The following is a 23720-nucleotide window of genomic DNA, read 5'->3' on the forward strand; positions in this document are numbered from 1 at the left end:
GGAGAAGAAAACCCTAGGTTTCTTTAAATTATGCTTGTGTTTGGCATTGCTCCTTGCTGTTTTTATTGTTCCTTTAAATTTTCCTACATCAAATCGGTATCAGAGCCTGCGATCTACACGGAAAGTACTGTAGCAATGTACGAAGTTATTGTAGCATCAATTTTTTGGTGCCCTAGGTCAACAACAAAGCAGGGAAGTTACAGTGGGCTTTTAAGGTTTGTTGATTTTGGCCAAAGTTTTGCCAAAACAACCTAGATCTTGTTGATTTCAACGGTTTTTTTTTTTGATTATTTGCCTAAGGTTTGTGATTGCGATGAACCCATGGCAGCGAGAAGGGGCCGTAAAAGGGGGATTTTCGTAGATCCACTCCGTGATCCTATAGATGACAGAATTAAAAACTTGAAAGGTAAGTATAGCAACTGGCGCAACAGTTCGCGAGCCTCAATAATAGGCAAGACAATGATCTTTCAGCCCAAGAGGATCTTGAGAAAAGCCTTTTCACTTTTGCGCTCCACATGGGGAGTCGAGTGATGAGGATAGTGATAGAATACCTAGATATGGGGAATGACAGTCTAGGGTTTTCGATTTGGAGGATGAGATTCTTGTAGGAGATCCAATCTACGATGATGATCAATATTTTATGGTTGAATTAGTGTTTGACAAGGAAAAAGATGAAAGACTCAAAGAAGAATTGATAGGGGAAGTTGTTGGTTTAGTCACTGATCTCAAAGATGAACCCGTGGTGTGTTCTAGAGCTGAGTCTAGGCAAATTCAGTAGGTTACATGGCTGAAGTGATGCAATTTCAACAGATTTATGTGATTAAAAATATTCTACCGACATACAATGACCCTTTCCTCGAGGGTTTCTCAGTTCTAATGTGCAATCATGGTGTTTTGATTTGTGCAGTAACCCACAAGTCCCACGATCATGTTTACAATATTCGAGTTGAAGAATGTTGTCGGATTAGCCCCAATTTCAAAATTCGAAGACGAGTTTTCTCCAACAAGGAGAGAATGATCGAGGGAAAAATAATTCTTATTTTTTATTTTTATTCAACTTTAAAGGATGTATATTGTAGTCTTAGTTTTAGGGTTGATTTCTAGGGTTTTTAAGTTTTTTAGGGATTCTAGGGTTTTTATTTTTTTATTTACTTTACAAGTACTAGTCACAAGTACTGTTTACAGGGGTAAAACTGTCATTATGAAATTTAAATTTATGTTAAGATATATAGATCATTTTAATCATTGTATGGACATGTAATGTCTTTGAATATTAAATTATAATATATAAGAGGTTTGTGGGGCCTTGCGGGGGACAATTCCACATGATTTTTAGAAATTGAAAGAGAGAAAAGCTTAGGCTTTTGGAACCTAACTTGGGTTATGGAGAAGAAACCCTAGGTTTGTTTGAATTATGCTTGTGTTTGGCTTTGCTCCTTGTTGTTTTTACTGGTCCCTCAAATTTTCCTGCATCAATCGTTTTCTTAGTTGTATCTATTGGACCTCTGTTAAAATTTACTGTACCACAAGGATACAACAGCATATATGGAGTTGGGACCCCAATGGGAATTTTTCTTTCTTCTCAACTTTCCTTCTTCTCTGTTTTTAGGGCTCTTAATGGATATTATTATTCAAAAGTTTATTTGATCTTTCAAAATTTTCTTCATCTATGCAGTTTGTTAATTTTTTAGAATCTATTTGTCCTCATGATTTTTGCTTGTTTCCCCATATTTCAAGTTCTGGCATTTATCAAGTAACCTTTTATGAGGCTGCCTTGTGTCGTTAGTATGTCGCTAATCATAATAAGTAATGGCATCTTACAAATGAAAGTTATTAGTAGATACTCTTGATTATGGAAAACATTTGAGCTCTTCCTAGCTTTCCATGTTCCATGGAACCTCTGATATCACTGACATTATACATTCTTTGCAGCCCACATCTTTGGACTCTTAGAGAACGGATTTCAGTTGGCAGGAAGGATGAGCCTGTATCAGCTGGGGATCTAAAAAATCTTCTTTCTGATGTCAGAAATATTCTTAATCTTTCATTAGAATTGGAACAGGGGTTTCTAACGCATTTTGAGGTACTAATAATGTGAGTTGCAAGCTTCACATGTACAAAGGAGTGAAACTTTTGTAGGCTGTGGTTAAACCTTTTAGATAACCATGAAGTGTTGGTTCATTTTTATTTTCTTTGGTGGAAGCAATGCCCTTGCCTAATGTTGCAGCCTTGGGGCACTTCTCTCTCTATGTCTCTCTCTCTCTTTCCCCCCCCCCCCCCTACATTGTGAATAACTTGTATTTTTTATTCTTAATTTGTCATGAAAGCATGCTTTTAGTTGTCTATGTTTAATACATTACTTTTTAATTGAATTTTCAGGTTCTCACTGCCCTTGCGTTTACTCTATTTGCTCAAGAGAATGTTGATATAGCTGTAGTTGAGGTAAACATATTTGCAACTTATACTTTTACGTGGAGGTGTAGTGTGATAATAAGCGGTCTTTCAATTGCTTAAATCGATGACTAGAATGAAAACTTTGGGTATTATGGTGAATATTTCCTTAAGGTTTTGGCTTCTTGCGTACCCTTAGACAGCGATTCATTCTCCTCATATATATCCAGAAAGCTCTTCTTCTTCTTTTTTTCCCCTTGTTGCATGACTTTTGTATGGCCCTTGATAGAGAATAATGGAGGAGTATGATTCATTTAGCCGACCCCAAATAATTAGGATAACACTTGTATTGTAATGATGATGATGACATGGAATATTATGACTTTGGATGTACCATGTTTTTTTGTAGAAGAATATTTTGGTCGTTTTCTTGGTTAGGGTGTTTATTAATCCGTGGATACTTATTATATATGAGATTATGAAAAATGCTTTCATTAAGGAAGTTTTTATAATTTTTTTATGCGTCTTGGTAATAGATTTAGGGCTTCATAAAGATATTATTATCTCATATCTCATTTCAATATTCAAAGACTTTTCCATCTCAATTTTGCAAATGACATATACTTGTAAGTTCGTTTTTTATTCAATGAAATTGTGTTAGCCATAAGAAAAAAAGATTACTTCTCTCCTTATTATGTATGTTGCTGGCTCTAGATTGGATTAGAAATGAAGTAAAGTACGAGGAAATGTGACCCTGATTAATGCCCCTCTGTCTCTAGGTATGCACATTCCCATATGGACAATTAAGTTAAATCTTCGTATATTGCAAATTATGTAAATGCAAGACTTTGTGTACAAAACTTAAGATCAGTGATTTAAAACATGGAACTGACCCAAATTAGTTGTCTGACGAAGCCGAGTCTCTAAAGAAATTATAGAGTAAGTTTCTTTGCCTAGTGAAACTCATTAGAATCTTGGAGTTTCGAAATTGGACCTGGTATCTTGCCGGGTTTGCGTGACCAATCAAGTCTAGGCCTGAGTCATCGATTTTTTTCATTGTAGTCTAGATTGTTAGGATACTCGGCTCTCACCCAATAGACCTAGGTTCAAATCCCGACAACGGAATTTTCTTTATTAGGAGGTGTGATTTGGGTACTCTAAAAGGACAAGGGGAAGACTCAAAAGGACATAGATGGAAGTGGTGAGGAAAGATGTGGGGACTTATTGTTTTATTAAGGGTATGACCCTTGATAGAGCAGAATGGCGGACCCGGATTCGTGTAGCCGACCCCAAATAGTTGAGATAAGGCTCTGATGATGATGATGATGATGATGATGATGAAGGATATATAACGTTTGTATTGATAGTATAAGAGAAATGTACAAAATTTCATATGACTAAATCATTGCTCAAACATGGACCAAAAGAAAAGAAAATAAAATAAAATAAAAGCTCTTCTTGCAAAAGAAATAAAAGATTATCCAGTCAGGAAGTAGACATATTAATGGTAAATTTGTTGCTAGCTTGGTTCTAGTGTGAACGTAAAAAGTCTATGGAATTGCCTTTAAGTGGTAGTCTCTCATACCCAAAGATCCCTCCACAATCTTATGTGGTCACCATTCTTTGCAATAAAATGAATGTTAGGTGAACTCATTACAAACTGAAACGATGCCCCTCCAAGCAACTCAGATGTGCACACTTGCATGACAAATCATAAGCCATCCCAACTCATCAAGGCCATTTGTTTCTACTACTTGCTACCAAAGGTGGCGATTTTGACTTGTTAATGTCAACCACCATTTTGATATTGAGGTGGAGTTGCATTCATAAAATCTTCAAATACTAAATCCCCCGTCCTTTGAGTTACAAACCATTTCCTAGCTGACTTAGTGAAATTTTTGTGAGTTCCAAACCTTGACAAAATAAAATACCTTATCAAATATTCTCTTTAGAACAGCCATAGGCATCTTAAAATGGGACTTATTAAATAATATAGTATTAGACAAAGTAGCTTTGATGAGTATAATCCACCCCCTAGTGACAAATATGGAGTACCTGACATTCCAAGCATTGATTTCTCTCGAAATTTCTCCATGACTCTATCCCATTGACTCTTCCTCAGCTGGCCTGGGCATAGAGGAAGACCAAGATATTTGGAGGGCAAGTTCTCAACCTTGCAACCGAGGTTCTTGGCCAACACTAGTCGTTGTTACGTGACAGGCAAATGCCAAGTCATATTAGTCTTGGCATGGTTGATCTTGAGACTTTTTGATAGTTAAAAGCATCTCAAGAACAACCAAAGGTTGTCCACTTACTGGAGGTCTGCATCACAAAATACATGTGTATAAATGGGTCATTTGTGGATCCTTGGAAGAGGAGAACCCTTTGAGGAGGTGGTTGTATAATCAATGTTTTAAAAAACGGTCTGCTAGGCGCCTACGCGGCCTGGACCAAAAGTCCGCCCTCCTAAACCTAGGCAGCCCTACACAGGCGGATGTACCTGGGCGGGTGCCCAGGTGGGCTAGGCGAGCGCCTAGGAGGGTGCCCAGGGCCGTAAGGCGTTTCTCATTTTTTTAAAACTACGGGGCGCCTAGGCGTTGGGCGCTAGGCACCAGGCAAGCCGTAGCGTTTTTTGAAACCTTGTGTATAATTTTGAGATAGACTTACTGAATATCTCTCCTACAATTGTGAACAAGGGAGATAGACTTGGCTACCTAGCGGAGCGATTGGCTTGTGTGCATCTTCATAGCAGAGCAAGAGCAAGCTACCACTGGCTTGTGTAGGCTAGACAAGCCACTATTAAGCTTTGCTCGTAGGCATAAAATCGAGAAATGAGAAATTGTCGGGAGGGGTGGCTCGACAGGATCAAGGGTCGAAACCAGAATGAAAAAAAGAAAAGATTCGATCTCCTTGGCAAAGACCCCTAGATGAGAAGTATCAATGATTTGAATCGCAATTTTTTTTTGTGTGTTTTGTGTGGGGAGGAGCAACGTGCAAACACTGCTCGAGATCCAATTTTGCCTCCTACTACCAAAGCCTTGAGATCAACAACTTGATGTTGGAGGTCCAGTTCACATGATCATAAGCTTTCTCCCAGTCTGACTACTACGTTTGGGATCTTAGATGCCAAGAATGGATAGCTTCATGAGTAATCATCACGTTATCCAAGATGTGCTCCTTTATAAAGGCACCCTATGAAGACAACACAACCCACCTTGGAGCCCTCCTGAGTTGAGTAGGTAGAATGTTAGCTAATATTTGTCGGAGCTATTTAGCAAACTAATTGGCTTGAAAAATGCTTTAGCTTTTTGGCCCTTGGACCTGGACCTTTGGTACAAAACTAATAAAAGTTGACTCAGATTCCAATTAATAATGTCCCTTTGATAGAATTTTGAACATCCCGCCTACAATTCAGGGATATAGTATCCCAGAAATGATGGAAGAGCATCATTGGAAATCCATCCGGACATGGTGCCTGATAATTAGCCAATTTGAATACCACCCTTCGGATCTCCAATTTTGAGAAGGGCCACTCTAACCATTCACCCATCTCATTAGGGACATGCTGAAAGACAAGATTAGTGATGTAAGGCATGTCAGATTACCTAGAAAATAAAATTTGGAAGTAATTAATGATGAACCCATTGACTGAGGATCATCAGAGATTATATCACCAACTTTGATCTTATTGCATTGGCCCTTCTCCCACAGTTTTCTATTTTATAAAAAAAAGCTGTTTTTTATCACCCTCCTTGAGCCATTTAATCGCAGATCCCTGTTGCCAATTTATCTTCTCTTGTTTTAGTTAGAACCCTATGGTAGTCGATTATGTCTTCTGATCTCCTTACCCTTTTAATTCCTTGGTCTTCAAAAGTAGGATTCTTTCTTATATTGGAAGGCTCATAACTGCTATGTCTTCTGATCTCCTCACCCTTTTAATTCCTTTGTCTTCAAAAGTAGGATTCTTTCTTATATTGGAAGTCTCAAAACTGCAGGCGGCTCCTGTTTTAAGACAACGCTTTAGCATCTGCCACTTCTTGCATAACCTAAAACCTGCCTCCCACCTTTCAACTACATAGGACGACCACCAAGGGGGTAAGAGGTCGCGAAGGGCTCTATCTTCGAGCCCTGTCATCTCAAACCTGAAGAGCTTGTGATCGACTGTGACTCTGGCAGAATTGGAGTTTGGTCAGATATTGGCTTTGGTGAAGCCCTTGAATGGACTCTAGGAAATCTATCTTCCCACTCTAGGTTGATGAAAAACCGGTCCAACTTAGAGAGGGAGGAATTCTCAGTGTTATTGGCCTTGATCGACTGTGACTCTGGCAGAATTGGAGTCTGGTCAGAGATTGGTTTTGGTGAAGCCCTTGAATGGACTCCACAGGAAGTCTATCTTTCCACTCTAGGTTGATGAAAAACCGGTCCATCTTAGAGAGGGGAGGAATTCTCAGTGTTATTTGGCCTTAGTATATGAGACCTCATTAAGGAAAGGTCCACTAAGTTGTCTGAAAGCAAAATCAGAGAGTGCTGACATACTAACAGTGATCCTAATTCTATTAAGGTTCAACAGGTCACATTTAAACAACCCACACCCCCCCCCCCCCCAAAGCACCATCAGGTGGGCGATAAATCTGCTAATTTGTCTAATTACACCATAGGGCATCTATTATATTGGGCTTAAGCTTCCAGTCGCAATCCACAGGACCATCCGAGAATGAGACTGGAACATAGAACCGGCCAATGTATGCTGATTTAGTGAGGCATTAGGGGTCCACCTAGATCCCTCTCGAGGCTCCCTCGGCATGTAGCACATCCCATTGGCAAAAGTTTCTGCCCCATAATTGGTGCACCAAGGCCAACGCCGAGGGACCTGACTAAAGTCTTAATAACTGTGATGATCTCAGGGGAGGACTTACAGCAAAGTACTAAGGAAGCTCTCTCTGTCGAGGAATATCCCAATCCCCGATATTCCAACACAAAACTTTCATTTTGAGGAGGGGGAGAGAGCTTGTAGAGATAGCAGAACATCTGCTTGTTTGTATTTCCAAGGTGGAAGAATCTTGGGGATATAATCTCTACAGGAGGGTTGTCATATTCCTTTACCATCTGCTCTGTGTGATAATCGTCTTCCTGTTTGGTGCCATAAACATCAACGCCTTCCGTGCGAAAGAAGATATCGCTCATTCTTTAGTCCATGGTTCATTGAACTCCAACATATTCCTTGCATGGTCACTCAGTGATGGAGAATGATTATTGGGCTTGCTTTTTCACCTCACTTCTCTATGTTTCGACTTCTTGTGTGGATCCCAAAACTGCAGAAAGGCACTTTTCTATCAGTTTCGCTTTATGACAAACCATAGTTTTCTAAAAGTGGCAGTTTATCCTACTTGTAATGGTGACTTCTTTCAAAGAATCCATACCTGACTTTCTTCCAAATGTATAAAGCCACTGCTGGCTGTTGCATCTCAGATGCTTACTCCTGTACATATTTTTGGCAATCAGTATTTTAGCTGTATCTTATAATTGAGATGGATTGTTAACCTCCCCTGGAAAATCTGGTTAGACTGGCTAAGAGATAAAAGTAATTTGTATTGAACTTTTTATCTCTATGTATTGAGCTTTAAAGGCACATTTCATCTGTAAAATTAGACATCAAATAATGTGTTGATGCTGTCTGAAGTTTACTATCCTGGTTATAAAGTTTCTTGTTGTTATGTAGTTTACCAGGGTATGCAGTGTCCAGTCTTGGATACCTGACATCTCTCTATATATAGTTCTACTTTAGTAGTATCTTTTTGGAAGCTTAAACATGGAACCAGTTCAATGTGGATCGGCATTGAACTTGAGAAATTCAACTTAACTTTGTAATAACAGGCTGGCCTTGGGGGAGCAAGAGATGCAACCAATGTCATATGCAGCTCAAAACTTGCAGTATCCATCATAACAAACATAGGCGAAGAGCATATGGCAGCTTTGGGTGGGTCTCTTGAAAGCATTGCGATTGCAAAGTCGGGAATCATCAAACAAGGGTGCCCAGTTACGTTCTTCTCATTTCTTGGGCATTTTTATTACACATGCGCATGTGTTTGCTTATTCTGATGTTATCAATTGTGGATGATCGGCATTGCTGATTTTCTGAGTTTCAACATTTGGTACTGTAGTTGTCATTGATGTCTGCTCATGCATGTTACATATGATAGGAAGGTTCTATGCACTCTTTTGGGTGAATTCGCATGAAATAGAGGCTATTTGCTTTTATCTTTATTTCATAATTAGATCAACATGATGATTTTTTTTTGTATTTGTGTCTATGTAATAGTTATATATATATATATATATATATATATATATATATATATATATATATATATATATATATATATATATATAAATCAAAGTAAAGCGCACCTTTTTTGGCTGAAAATAAGTTAATAGTGCTGAAAATATGTTGTTTCAGTATCAGAAATCTTTATGATGCTCTGAAAATTTATTTTCGTCTTTAATTATAAAATTTAAAGATTCGAAAGTAGTGTAGATCGAGCAGATCCTTGAATACTTGAAAATTGACGGTCCAGATAATACATTACAAGATGCACTATTTCTAAGACTTGAGATGTATTTTATCTCGTGTCCATACATCTTGAGGTGGAGATGATCGAATTGAGGGTTTTTCAGCTTCAAAACAACATCTTCTAGTGAATTTTTGAGGTATGCATTAAGTTGATTGTTTAGGGCCTCACCCTTATGTAAACTTTTTCCATATATATAATAACAAAATATTTTGAATAAAATTTATTAATCGTTTTTATTTAGTTCCCTTTATAAAAATAGACCTACAACCAAAAATCTAGATAAATATTTTATTTAAAATAAAAATAAAATATGAAATCAATTTTTGTTACGCTTCCACCCGTCCATATGATGTGTACGGGATGCTTTTCCATGTATATACAAGGTTTCAAAAAAAGCTAGGCGGCCCTTAGGCGGCTTGCCTGGCGTCCAATGCCTAGGCGGGCGCCCGCCTTGGTACATCTGTCCTGGGCACCCACCCAGGTACATTCGCCCATATAGGGCCGCCTGGGTTTAGGAGGGCAGATTTTTGGTCCAGGCCTCCTAGGTGCCAGGCGGACCGTTTTTTAAAATATTGTATATATATATATATATATATATATATATGGTTTTGTTAAGGTAATCTTCGTTGGGGTTTGTGGCCTTTGAAGGTTTAGAGAGCATGTTAAAAATGACATCTATAGTGATTTTGCACTTCAGCGGGAGTGTTTGTATTGACTAACTAAGGGTTGGGCAGTTAATGGCCTAAAACCCTTACCTATGAGCATGTAGCACAATCGAAAAGTATTTATAATGGGTCATCCTTTGTTGAGGTCGAAGAGATGATTTTTGTAAGCCATGAGAATTGTGTGATTTCGTGTGTGCGGTTGTAGGTCTATGAGAGTGAGGGCCAAAGTCTCAACAAACTAATGTACATGCTCAACAAACTTCTGCACGACATGTACATATGACAACTGTAGAAAGACACATGTACATGTGCACAGAGAGAGCCTTCTTTGCACTATAGTGTCAATTGCTAGATTTACTGTTAGAGGGGGGAACTGAAATCCATGTTTTGGGATCACGGTTTCATTGTTTATTGGTCAATTTTGATGAGCAAATCATGAGCCCCCTGCATGAGACTGTGGATCTTGGGTCTCTGTTGGGTTGGTTGAGAAGACAGTAGTAGATCATAGTTATTGAGTCAAGTCGAGTACCTTATTATCACTACTTTTGACCTATTAGTATCAATCCACTTATAAATATTTTATTTTGGTATTAGAAATATTTTTATGAATTTTAAAAATTTATTTTAGAAATTTCAAAAATTTATTTATGCTTTTTATTCATTAAAAGGGTATATTCGAAATTTTCAGAACAAGGAAGGGCACATGTGGGGACCTAGGATCCAGCCCTGACATGTGTTCCATCCATGAGTGGGACATGTGGCCTTGTGGGCCCCACATAAAGTTCATAAGGTGGCACACCCTACTCACTTTTAATTAAAAGTTAGTTAGGGAATCTCTTGAAATTAAATAGATTTGCTCCCTATTCAAGTGGGAGTTTGTTTTAACCAAAATAAAAAAAATATCTTTGACTTCCTACAAATTTTATAAAGATATGAGGAAGATCTAGATGGTCCTAAAAGTGTTATTATAAGGGGTTAAGGGTATCAAGTGTCCAAAAAAAGTTACTACATTGTGGGGTAAGGGTATCAAGTGTCCAAAAAATGTTAAGTACATTAAAGAAATACTTCTCTAATAAAGGTCTTGAAAGAAGGATTATGTGACTGGCCAAGTCAAGACCGATTAAATTTTTTCTATCTTTTTTCTTATGTATTACCACCCGGATCACTTACAAGTGTCCTAATACAATATATGAGCCAAATAAAAATACAAGAATGCTAAAGACTCTCACTTGCTTGCCATCAAAACAAAATTACATTCATAACTTGAATTTGAAAATTACATAAAAGATGCAATTATATCAAGAAAGCATGAAACAATAAAATACCGCATAGGTTATCCTCAAGGACTTTGTAAACCCCACACTAAGTCTCCTCCACCAATGACGCACGGGATCTAGGTTTAAGAATTTGTCTCACAACTTGGAAAGCCTAGGCAAAACCAACAGAGAGCATGACATAGGATAAACTAGACCAAGACTCAATATATGAGCATAAAGCTAGTACCTATGGCCTAGGCTTTGTGGTTTGGGCGTGCCACCCCTTAGGGTTTCTTTTATTTTCTAAACCCTAATTTTAGAGAGCGAAATCGAGATAGATCAAAGAGGGGCGTACTACCCCTTATGCTCAAAGAGATAGAGAGATTAAGATATGAATTGTGTGAAGAATGGGCTCCTCGCTAGTTTATATAACATAAAGGCTAGGGTTTATAGGGTTAGGGTTTTGTCATCATTATGAAACTTAATCATGATCTTTGAACATAGAGACGTGGGGTGAAGAGATCTCATGCATTTATTTATTAGATCGGCCATCATGATTAAAAGGAATGAAATTCAACCATTATCTCTCAATTTTCATAACTCTATTCCCATAAAATATTGTGTAAAGAAAATACTAAATCAAATTTAGTAAATCTTTTATACTTTCCCCTTTTGAAATAAATCAAAGTCTCTGTACGAACTCTTTCCTAAAATATTCCAATTTCAATTAATTGTATGCCTAATGGCACAAGCCATAAAATAGGAAAGAGAAGAATAAGGAGTTGGGACGCACCACCCTATGGGTGACCATGTTGGCCCCACGCCCCACTAATTGGTGGGCCCAATGAATCCCAATGGCCTCCGATATCTTAAATATAATTTACAGATATTAAAATAAATTTTATAATGTCATCAAATATTTTATTTTTCTCTTTAATCAAATTAAAACTAGAAAACTTATTTAAAAATTATATTTCATTAAAATGGAATACCCAGAAAAGCCTAAAAAATGATTTTAATTATCAAAAAGTTAACCAAGACATATTTAAATATATCTAAGAAGATTTGATGGGAATTGGATCCATGGAGTTAGGATTACAACAAATATATTGAGGACTCCATCATTTCTAGAGACTGCATTTCACTATACCTTCTCAAACTGGCCCAATAGTTCCCATGACCCACAACCCTTCGCAAGGTTTTATAATTGGAGTATCAAAATCCGCTAATAAATGAAGGAGATATGATCCTAATCCATGGATTACAGGTCCTTCCCTAAGGACAAGTCGAAGTCCCATTTCAGCATTATGCTTCATGGGTCCTTCCAACACAATCCAATGTTGCAAGGAGTCATCTCTTCCTCACATGTACACGTCATACACCCTTATCTAAATAGCTGCTACCCGGACGGCTATCTAGTGTGCATGTCATTTGATATAATGATGAGAATTTAGGCCATTGTCCTCTCCGGCCAACTATTACATACAGGGTTCACATCTAGTCCCCGGCGTATTTGTCTCGACTTCATCAAGGGACAACCCACATCAAAACCTTATTGGTTGTGCTCACGCAATGCCCAAGACTACGAGTTTTAGACATCGCTTGAGTCATAGCCCTGTCAAAACTCAAGTGAGTCTCGAACAGTTAACAATTTAAAAAAAAAAAAACTCAAGTGAGTCTTGGCATTAGCAATGCCTCGCAGTCCAAAGTGGACCACACTCCCTCTGGAGCCAATATTTCACTATATAATTTCAGTGCATGCTCTCATAGGGCCTTTAAATGGCCACACATGCAACAATAATTTATATAAAGGATATTTGTAACTCAATTTTGCTTTTTCTGTTTTACTAGATTTATTATTTACAGGAAAATGGTTTGATAGGGTTGCAGCCCTATCAAAATAAGTAAAGCCTCACCTCATAACTCATTTAAAATTGCAATTCAAGTATTGAAAAACCTTTATATCGATCATCTTTGCTTGAATATTACTGTCATGAAAAAAAATTAGGATTTCAAGCTCTAAAAACAATACGTATTAACAAGTTATCTAGACCGTCCATTTTGCCCTAAGAATAAGTAGATCTGTACCGTTTTTTTAGTTTCAAATTTTATTGTTGGTATTGAAAATTTATTTTAGAGCTATCATGGAGATTTCCATTGTTGAAAATGCTTTCTAGACGAAGATTTGAGGTGAGGCTTTATTTTGTTTTCGTAAAGCTTGGGCCTTATAGAAACTTCATCCTTATTTATATATTGACAAATTGTGAGAACTTTTTAGGTGGTGATAGGTGGCCCATTTCAACCACATGTTGAGCACATTATTCGCCAAAAAGCATTCTCGGAGAATTCCCCTGTTCTATCAGCAACAGATCCTAGGATCCATGCTATTTTGAAAGGTTTCCAAGGCCATACTGACAAACCTTATCAATCTTGTGATATACTGATCCATCTTGAAGACCTACAAATGGTATTGTCTAGAATCCTCCTAATTAGATGAATTAAATATTTGTCTTGTCTCATAAGTATGGTAAATGTTATCCGAGTATAGCAAAGTTTGCCATCTGTTTAAGAATGGGTGCGTTTCCAGTTTTGAAAAGAAGTAATTGTATTTGATGCTTCCATCCATATGATGTCTACCAACACATTAAAAAATGTTTATGTAGTTCATTGAGTTATTTAACATGAGATTGCACATGCTTGGACACCACCAGCTTCAGAATGCCGTGACGGCAACTTGTTCGGCGCTCTGCCTGAGAAACCGAGGTACTGACTCCTAGAATTATGAGAACATTTTGCCTGATTGTTTTGATATCTTAAAGCTAATACTTTTATTTTATTTTATGGGCCTGCCATTATCCCCTGCGTATTTGGCATTCCCACCCTAATAACCAGGTTGGAGATACCAATCCGGTGAATTTTTGAAACTAACATGCTTGGGTTTGGTGGGAATGTGAAAACTTGTATGAGAATAGCTACCTTCTCTTATAGTTATATCATATCGTTTTAATGGGTAATTCTAATAAAAAGTTCAGAATGGTTGACTGCTTCAATTCTATGGATTTATCATGATCATTATGTTTAAGAGTGCTTTATTTTATATGCTCTGGACAAGACAAGATCAACGAAGCACAGATGGTTCATTTGCATTATTAGTTGATACAAATAGGTTGAGATAGATATGTGCTTCATGCTTTTAGATTGAAATATTCCATGTTTTACAAACTGCGATTTTCATGTGATAGGCTACAAAATGGAAAGAAATTAAAATAAATGTCATTACCAAAAGGTAGATGTGGCACCAATAGGTGATAAGATGAGAGAGAGTGGACTTAGGTAAGCTGGCTATGTGTGGCGTGGACTTAGTACAACATATGTTAGGAGGTTAGTTCAAGGCGAAGGCTCAAAAAGGGCAAGATGTAGGCTCAAAAGGACATGGTTGGAAGTAGTGAGAAAAGATATGGAGACTTATGGCCTCACTGAGGGTATGACCCTTAGTAGAGCAGAATGGCAGACTATGATTCGTGTAGCCGACCCCAATTAGTTGGGAAAAGGCTTTGACGATGATGATGCTGATGCCATTACCAAAAGGGTGTGGTTTGTATAAGGTTGCAAACTTAAACAATCAAAGTAACGTGCACATCAAAACTCTACCATAAGATGCAATTATGGTGTCAAAAACTTTTAGGATGGTCCGAAAATCTATTTATATCTCTAATTATAAAATTAAAATTCCAAAAATGGTTTAAATAAAGCAGATCTATAGATGCATGAAAATCTTGGAAATGGACATCTAAATAATGTGTTGAGATGCACTATTTTTAGGACTCAAATCTCTTTTTAAAAAAGATTTATTTTCATACATTTCGATGGATTTTTGAGGTGACCTTAATTTATAGTTTAAGGTTGCAACCTTGTATAAAATTTTTCCTTACCAAAAAGAGTGTGTTTGTAGGTAGTTTCCTACATATGTATGTCCTTGCATATTCATAACTGAGTTTGTGCATGCGTTTCTGCACATATTTGTTTTGCATTTTTCGTGTTGCTTGTCTATTCGTGGCCTTGCATGACTAAAATGGTTTCCCACTTAGGAAAGTTCTGGTGACGAGTCCTAGGTGTGTGGTTTAGTTGTCTACGGTAGTATTGTATCAAGAAGACCTTGAAAATGGAAATTGGTACTTTCATTTTCCTCTACCTGCTTTTGGTCTGGGAAACTCTTATGCATTCTCTGCCGCCTTCTCACTTTTTACCTATAGCAAAATCTATAAGTTTGTCAAATCTGTTTAACTGAAATAGACACGTAAATAATGGCATAAGAAATTCGGCAAAGTTATATTGTAAAAGTGTTTTTAAGTGAATGAGGCAAATAAGTAGGTGTATTGTAAAATTACCGGTTCTTTATGCATCATAAATTGATTATATTATATGTAGATCGTTGCTCACTTTTTGTACGGACCTAGAAATTGTGGAGGAAGCTAAAAAGTTTCTCTCATCGAACTTTGATATGAAAGACCTGGTGAGGCTGATCTCATATTTGGTATCAAAATAGTGAGAAAGAAATTGTGTTAAGTGTTAATATAATCTTCTTATATTGAGAATTTATTATTAAATTTAAGGTTGAGCATGCTGATTGCAGGCCAGCCTCTGCATCTATAGAGCCAAATATCAGGTTAAGAAATATGCAGAGATATATTTCTGAAATAAAGTATCTTGAGCAATGTTCGCAAAATCGAACTAGAACGGTTAACCGGTCAAGGGGCTGGGAGCAGTTTGACATTAATTCAATTAATGATTTTACAAAGTCCAACTAACAATGGCTAGTAGTAATGAGAGTGGCGAGGGAGGTCATGGTACCCATTTCCTTGTTACAAAAATTGCATCGAACTCTTCCCCTATCATTCACTTTTGTGGCATACTGCCACGTCACATTCCCCCTTCTCATCTTGTTATTTTCTTGTAAATTTTCCTGAACATAAAATTTCATTAAAAAAAATTATTTGAGACTTTTTTGCCTCAATATTTTACCCAAGCAAGGTGCTTTTTGCATTTTCGATGACCCCAAAATGAAATAAAGCATTACAAATTGATTCATCCCTCTGGGCATAATGCAACTCAAGGTAATTAACCATACAAGTAAACACACAAGAAATAAAGAAAAAAATGAAGTGCAAACAAAATTTTGTTTTTCAAATTAAAATATTTGCAACAAATATCTACTTCTTTATGGGCCATAGAAGACACTAATAAAAGAAAAAGTAAACTGATGCAATAATATATGCTTTTATACCGTTTTAATGTTGTTTTAATGTTGATGTTGAAAGAAGTTGTTTTAATGTTGAAAAACCCTTTAATACGGGGTTGTGAGTCAAGGTAGTAAGAGAGAGCACCTCATTTACTCAGTAACTTGGTTATCAAATGCAGGGTGTGGGTCAAGGTGTTAAGTGTTGCTGCAAATGACTAAATTGCATATTTTAAAAAAATATGGCCAAATCGCTTTTCAAATGGCGAAATCTCAATTGGTCAAACCTCATTTACTCAATAACCTTTTGAGTTGGGTTTTAATATGAAAAAAAAAATTATATAAGATGGCAACTTTAAAATGTAGAATTAAGATGCATATTTAAAAAAAAACAGGTTACACTTTTTATCCATTTCAGCATGTGGAAACATGAGAGATGAGAAACACTTTTTGGTTTCTACCTCTTTTCTTCATAGAGGATAAATAGATTTCAGGAGTGTGAAGTTGCAACAAATGATGGATAACTTGTAACAAATAAAAAAATAAATTAGAATAAAATGTCACAACCAAACAAGAAGTTGAGAACACAGACAGCAGATACACCAACAGTCAGTTATCAAATTTTTCATCAAAACGAAAACATCCACAATAATCCCATAAACCTGCAATACATGAACAAAAAAATAGGATTGAGGAGCAAAAAAAATGATGCACAGTTATAGAAATAAGGAGCAATGAGACCTTGAATCGATGGGGATTAAGTAGCAAATCAAAATCATTATGCAAACAAAAAAAATTAATAAATAAGTAGTTAGAGAAAAATAATGAAGCACTACTGATCATACATGAAAAGGAAAGGCAAAGTTGGCCATATAAGATTATCCCCTAAATTATCATGACCATGAATCAATAAATAGCCTTCATAACTAGAAAATAATCACCTCGGCAACAAAGATATTCAAGATATTAACCTTTTTCCACAGAATTTGTGCCTTTCATAGACATACAACTTAAAAATGTAGAATTAAGATGAAAAAAGTTAAATAAGATTTCAATTTTAACATGAAAAACATATTTTTATAAAAAAATATATAACATTAAAAACAATCCAACTAGCTCACCAAAAATATATAACATTAAAATTAAAGAAATGTTTTTCTCATATTCATCACAAAAAAACATATGTTTGTAAAAAAATAAATACAACATTAAAAACAATCCAACAAGCTCACCAAAAATATATAAAATTAAAAAGAAAGAATATATTTTTTTTTCTCATATTCATCACAAAAAAAACATAGTTTTATAAAAAAATATATAACATTAAAAACAGTCCAAGACAAGAAGTTCATCAAAAATATATTACATTAAAAAGAAAGAAATATTTTTTTCTCACATTCATCACAGAAAACAATATGTTTGTAAAAAAAAAAAAATATAACATTAAAAACAATCCAACAAGCTCACCAAAAATATATAAAATTAAAAAGAAAGAAGTTTTTTTTCCTCATATTCATCACAAATAACATATTTTTATAAAAACAAAACGTAATTTTATTAAAAAAAAAAAAAAAAAAATTTAAGAACCCAAAAATCGAGCCAAAGAACACAGAAACTTTAGAGTTAAAATCAACCCCGAATCTTTCATTTTTTGAACAAATTGACATGGGGATATGATAAATACTTCAATTAAGATTCAAATGCTCCATATTTCATGAAAATTCATTCACTATTGAGATTCTTCTTCAAAAAATGGCGAATATTTCACTTCACGAAATTTTCAAAACAAAAGCGTAGCAAAAAAAATTCATATAAATAAATTTACTCAATGATAAAATCAAAATACCTAATTTATTCGGTTGATGAAGCCTTTATGATCAAACTTCATTGATAAATTCGAAACAAACGATCAATACATGGATCAAAAATCAATTTTTTTTCATCGAATACGGTTCTTCGCTGCTGCTCACTTTCAGCCGAAATCAACCTCAAATATTCATCTTTTTCGACAAATCGAAATAGGGAAAAGTTTAAGCCTTCAATATGCATCAAAGCCCTTCATTTTCATGCATATTCATGGGGTATTGAAGCTTAGATTGATAAACTGGCGGAAATTTCACAGTTTCATAAATTCGCCATTTTCAATCCACAAAAAATTATTCTTCTTCGATTTTGATTCAATAAACAATTATTTTAAAAAAATTTCAGGTGTATAAGTGCAATAATTGATCGACAAAAACAAAAAAAGTAAGAAATTGGAATAAAAAAAGGCTACAAAATTCGATTCACGGTTTATGTTACAAATAACGCCCGCTATGTCAAATAACAGTCGTTATTTCAGATTATACCGTTCTGTACGTTATTTCGGGTGTTATATCGTTAAATCGGACCGGTTTGAATAAACCGGCCGGTTTTGAATGAAATCGCCGGTTCGACCATAAACCAGCCGGTTTTGGTACTGAAATGTTTTGGAGAGGCCGAGATATTTATTAGTGCCACAAAATCGGCCTTAGCCGGAGTCGGTACCTTGCCGGTACCGATCTAACCGGCCGGTTCCGATTCGAACCGGCCGGTTTTGCGAACACTGATCTTGAGTCATTGTAGCCTAATGTATGCTATGAGTAGTAGTACTAGACCAGACATTATGTACTCAGTTGGGAAATTAATAGATATGCTAGTTGCCCTAGTCAAGGACATTAGGATGCAATATCTCATTGTTAGATATCTTAAGTGGATTGTAAATTATGTCACACTATTTTGGTTATCTTGTGGTGTTGGAAGGATATAATGATGTGGGTTATAGTGTTGAAATCTGGGATTCATTATGAACGTTCGGATGGATATTTACTTTGGTTGGAGATGCAATATCATGGGTGTCAAACTAGCAAAAGTATATCTCTTAAATCATCACCAGAGCTTATGCCATTAGACTCTGCTTGTGAAGAAACAGAATGCCTAAGAAGCTTGTTGTATGAACTGCCAAATTGGCCAAGGCCAATTCCAGCTATCATTTATTTACTATGATAGCCTGGTTATGTCATATAGAACTTCTAATGACCTATACAACGGAAAATTTACAAATAGCACGTAGAGAGTTCTATCAGAATGTTGGTAGAGCTGGAGTTACTAATCGAGAACATGTCAAATGAAAGGAAAATGTAGTTGATCCTTTGACTAGAGGTCTTACAAGGCAATACATTTGCAAAATGGCAAACAGAATGGGGTTAAAGTCGTTCAACATCTACTAGTAAAGAGGATCCCACCTGGTCTTTGAATCATAAGTTCTAGGTTCAACGGGAAAAAACAAGTTGTATAGAATGGTTAGTTGTGAAAAAATCTTGAATCAATGTTACTCAATGCAGGCACATGAGGTTTATGCGACTGCATTGATGCGAATGCACCACAAGGCGCACTATAGCACCCTGCATATGCAGGATTTGATGATGCCCACACATGCAGCACATCACCTGCTTTTGCGGGCGCATCGCATTTAGTACAAGGCATCCACATATTCGAGCCACTATTCGCAGGCGGAAATATGCACATAAGCAACGGCAATCATTTGAGATTGTTTTGGGCAATTTTTTCAGTGTTTTTGTGCAAGGATTCACCATGTAATCAAGGCTTTCAAGGGCCAAGGATATTAAAACCTAGAAATCCTTATTTCTTTCAATTTTGGGTTTGGTATCAAAAGTCCCGAACATAGGATCAATTTTTTTTGGAAAGTTCCATTTCCTAGTACTTTTTTTCTAGAACAATGTCTTCATATTCTTTGAATAACAAAGATCTGGCTTGGAAATATTTTAAACTTAGCAAACCTAAGGATTGAACTAGTATTTTTTGTACTGCACATTGAACAATTTATACTAGGGGTATTCTCTAGCAAAAGGAACATCTTGTCAATTACCGGGAAATTGCATGTGATGTAGGAAGGAAAGGTGGGAAATTAAATCTACCTTTTCCCTGAACCTCAAACAAGTAAAATCAGCAATAATTAAGAAAAGCATAGCTCTAAGTCAAGCCAAGAGAAGAACTTTCTTCATAAAATAAAATTCATTCTATTAACATACGCCTCTAAAACACCCTAAAATTAGCTTAATTTAACTCTAAAACACCCCTAATCAATACTAAAATATCATAATACCCTTTTGAACAGTAATCCATGAATCGTACCTGTGAGATCCATGAAAAGTACTTGCAAAGCTATGAATAGTACCCACGAATAGTAGCAGTGAATAATACCCATGAACAGTAACTAGCTAATAGGAAAAAAAGATAAAAAAGAAACTAATTATTGGATATTAACCCCACATTATGGTTAAATTTTAAACTAATTATTGGAGATTAACCCCACATTATGATTCTTAAAATTTAATCCTAATAAAAAATAAAAAAATAAATCACATCCATGAAATTAAAAACAAAAAAAATTGAATCACCTAGCTCTTGATCTCCATCATTCTCCCCTGGTTGGAGAAAACTCGCCCTTGAGTTTTGAAATGGATTTAATACAAATCCTCCTCTAACCACAAGGTCTCTCTCAACCTAACTGTTGGGCATTAACATTAGGGCTTGATCCTGGGACCTATGGGGTTATAGGCCTGATCAAAATATCCTCAAACAAGTTGCTAGGGATTTTGGTGCACCTAGATATAGTAGCTTGCCTTCGTGGGATGGAATCCTTTAATTGGAAATAGTAAAGGTGAGCCCCATAGTGGGAGTAAAGATGTCTTTATGGTCGCTGCCTCCAGTGGCCTCCACTTTTACGTCTTCACCACCACCACCACTGTCGCAGTCATTACCATCACTATCGGGTTGCGACAAGCATCACCATTGCCATTTTGCTCTATCAAGGGCCATACCCTCAATGAGGCCATAAGTCCCCATATTTTTTCTCACTAAGCTCAACCATGTCTTTTTGGGCCTACCCTTTGCCCTTTTTTAGCCTTCTACTTGAACCAACTCACATCTCCCAATAGGTGCTATACTGGGTCTGTATTGTACATAGCAAGCCCACCTAAGTCTACTTTATCTCATCTTATCGCTTATTGGAGCCACACCTAAGATCTCTCAAACGTATTCATTTTGAATTCTATCCCTTCTTGTCTTGCCACTTATCTATCTCAACATCCTCATCCTATGAGGATGTTGTTTCTTGACCACCCATTCCACCCCATAAAAGAAAGTTGGTCTCCCAGCTGTCTTATAATAACTTGCCCTTCACCCACATAAAACTCCAGGTGCACATCTCCACTTCGCCCTCCCAACTCTAATTCTATGTGCAACGTCTTCCTCAATATCTTTATTTTCGTGGATTATCGACCCAAGATATTGAAAGTGCACTCTTTTTAATATTTATGATAAGAACTGGGATCACCTAGTTCTTTATTAAAAATACGATCATTATCAAATATAGGAGCTCTATCAAAGATAGGACCATCCACTAATTCAAAGAATATTGAATCTGCCTAATGATTGGATCCTTATTGTTCTCCTTCAAAATTATGCTTCCATCGATGATGTCACATATCAAACCCTAACGTCATTAGTCTATTCCCACTCAAATATAGACTCTAATCTGTGGCAATCTCCATTAAAACCCTCACGATTTGGATCTATCTCTATAGTCTCCTCTTCATTTGGGGCATATTGTTGCTAGTCTCGCTTGCATAACAGTTATGTAACCCTATCCCTCAAGTTGTTGACTTCCTTATGCAATCAGATGAAATCGGTATCCCTATGGCTAAGACCTCTATGACCAGCCATGGCAATCTCTGACCATCTTTTAACCATGCTCTGATATTACTTGATACAAGAAAGAAAGGTGGGAAATTGAATTCTTCTTTTTTGAACCTCAAATAGGTAAAAATAGCAATACTAGAGAAAAAAATATAGTTGTAAATCAAGTTAAGAGAAGGAGAACTTGCTTCTATCATAAAAATAAAATTCATTCCAATAACATAAGCATGGCATAATGTCCCTAAAATTGACTTAAAACCCAAGTGAATAATTTAAGACTCTAAAATACCCCTAATCAATACTAAAATTCCATAACTACCCTTATAAGCAGTAATCCTTGAATAATACCCATCAATCCCACAAATAGTACCTATGAATAATATCCATTGATCAATACCCATGAATAGTATCCAATGAATTGTTCAAAAGTAAAATTAAAAAAGATAAACTAAGTATTGGATATTAACCCTATATTATAATTCTTAAAAATTTAACACTAATAGAAAAATTAAAATGTACTCCCACATCCATGAAATTAAAAATAAATAAAATTAATTTTTTGAATCAACTAACTCTTGATCTCCATCAGCATGCTATCAAGCAAAGTTCAATATGGCCAATAGAAGTAGGGGGAGTAACTGATGAGATTAGAAGAGAGATTAAGGCATATATATATATATATATATATATATATATATATATATATATATATATATAAATAGGCGAAAATGAACAGTGATTTCGCCTACCCTCATCTCCATCCAAACTTCATCGCACGATCACAGTTGTCTGGTAGTGTTTCAATTTTTATTTTATTTTATTTTTACTAATCGGAATGATCTGAAATTTGGAACGCATGTACATCTTAAAGAGGCATACAAGGGTATTTTGGTCAATTTATATTTTACGAATTATTTTTTTCATATTTTTATTAGGTGCGTCTCACTAAAATGTACACATGCTCCAAATTTCAAGTAATTTGGATTTGTAGAAAAAAAATGAAAATTGAAACACTGTTGGACAACTGTGACCGTGTGATGAAGTTTGGATGGTGATGAGGGTAGGCAAAATCACTGTTCATTTTTACCTATAGGTGTTGGAAAGAGTTTTCCATATATATATATATATATATATATATATATAGCAAAAAGAAAATACAAGAAAAGAGAGCTATAAAACGTAGAATTGTTGGATGAAATTCAAATATTTGATGATGAAAATGTATCTGAAGTTGGAAGTGGGTGTAGGATTATTGAGGAGAAGGTTATGCATATTAATGATAATGGTGGGCAAAAGGGCCTCTCTCTAAGAGACCAGTGGATGCATTTTGCACTCGTTACCCAGAGGTTATGGTAGATGATAAGATGACAAAGGGGAAACAAATAAAAATAAACAAACAAACCAAAGAAGAAGCGCATAAGGTATGTAAATACCCGAAGTGGTTTTACCAAACCAGTATTCTTTTCAATACCTCGCGCTTCGATATTTCAAGATTATGATTGAGGCACTTGGTGGCCTCAGGCTGAGACGCCCTTCATTTTATGGCTTAAGGAGCCCCTTTTGAAGGATGCAATGAAAGTTGTGAAGGAAATTTTGAGCTCACTAAAGGAAGGATGGGAGAAGTATAGGGTGACTATCATGTGTGATGGATGGGCTCGGGCATATATTAATTTCTTGGCCAATTGTCCCTTGGGGACTTCCTTTGTGAAATCTATTGGTACATCAAACAATGCACATGACACAACTTGTGTGCGTTGAGGAATGAGTGGGAAGAGCATGTGGTACAAATTGTCACTACCAATGATGCCGCATATTTTTCAATTGGGCATCTCTTGACTCTGTAGAGGAGGCATATGTTTTG

The 23720-nt window shown here is 36.1% G+C and overlaps 1 protein-coding gene across 17 annotated transcripts in view; it reads left to right on the plus strand.

The window, feature by feature from the left end:
- The window catches only part of GLA1 (Folylpolyglutamate synthetase family protein), a 63969-nt gene that overhangs the window by 33580 nt on the left and 6669 nt on the right, over positions 1-23720 (plus strand). For 8 of the 17 annotated variants that reach the window (XR_016040128.1, XR_016040129.1, XR_016040131.1 and 5 more), the window contains exons 4-8: positions 1933-2083; positions 2380-2442; positions 8266-8427; positions 13163-13351; positions 13548-13647. Coding sequence is in view for 9 of the 17 variants with exons in the window: in XM_088845943.1 (XP_088702069.1) it covers positions 1933-2083; positions 2380-2442; positions 8266-8427; positions 13163-13351; positions 13548-13647 (665 nt within the window). In the remaining 8 variants the exon portion in view is untranslated. Of the gene's footprint in view, positions 1-1932; positions 2095-2379; positions 2443-8265; positions 8428-13162; positions 13352-13547; positions 13648-23720 lie in introns of all 17 variants that reach the window. The other 9 variants (XR_016040135.1, XR_016040134.1, XR_016040136.1 and 6 more) reach the window with 3 other exon arrangements.

Source organism: Amborella trichopoda, chromosome 9, assembly GCF_054954075.1.
Source record: "Amborella trichopoda isolate Santa Cruz 75 chromosome 9, AtrichopodaSantaCruz75HAP2 v2.0, whole genome shotgun sequence".
Lineage (NCBI taxonomy): Eukaryota > Viridiplantae > Streptophyta > Magnoliopsida > Amborellales > Amborellaceae > Amborella > Amborella trichopoda.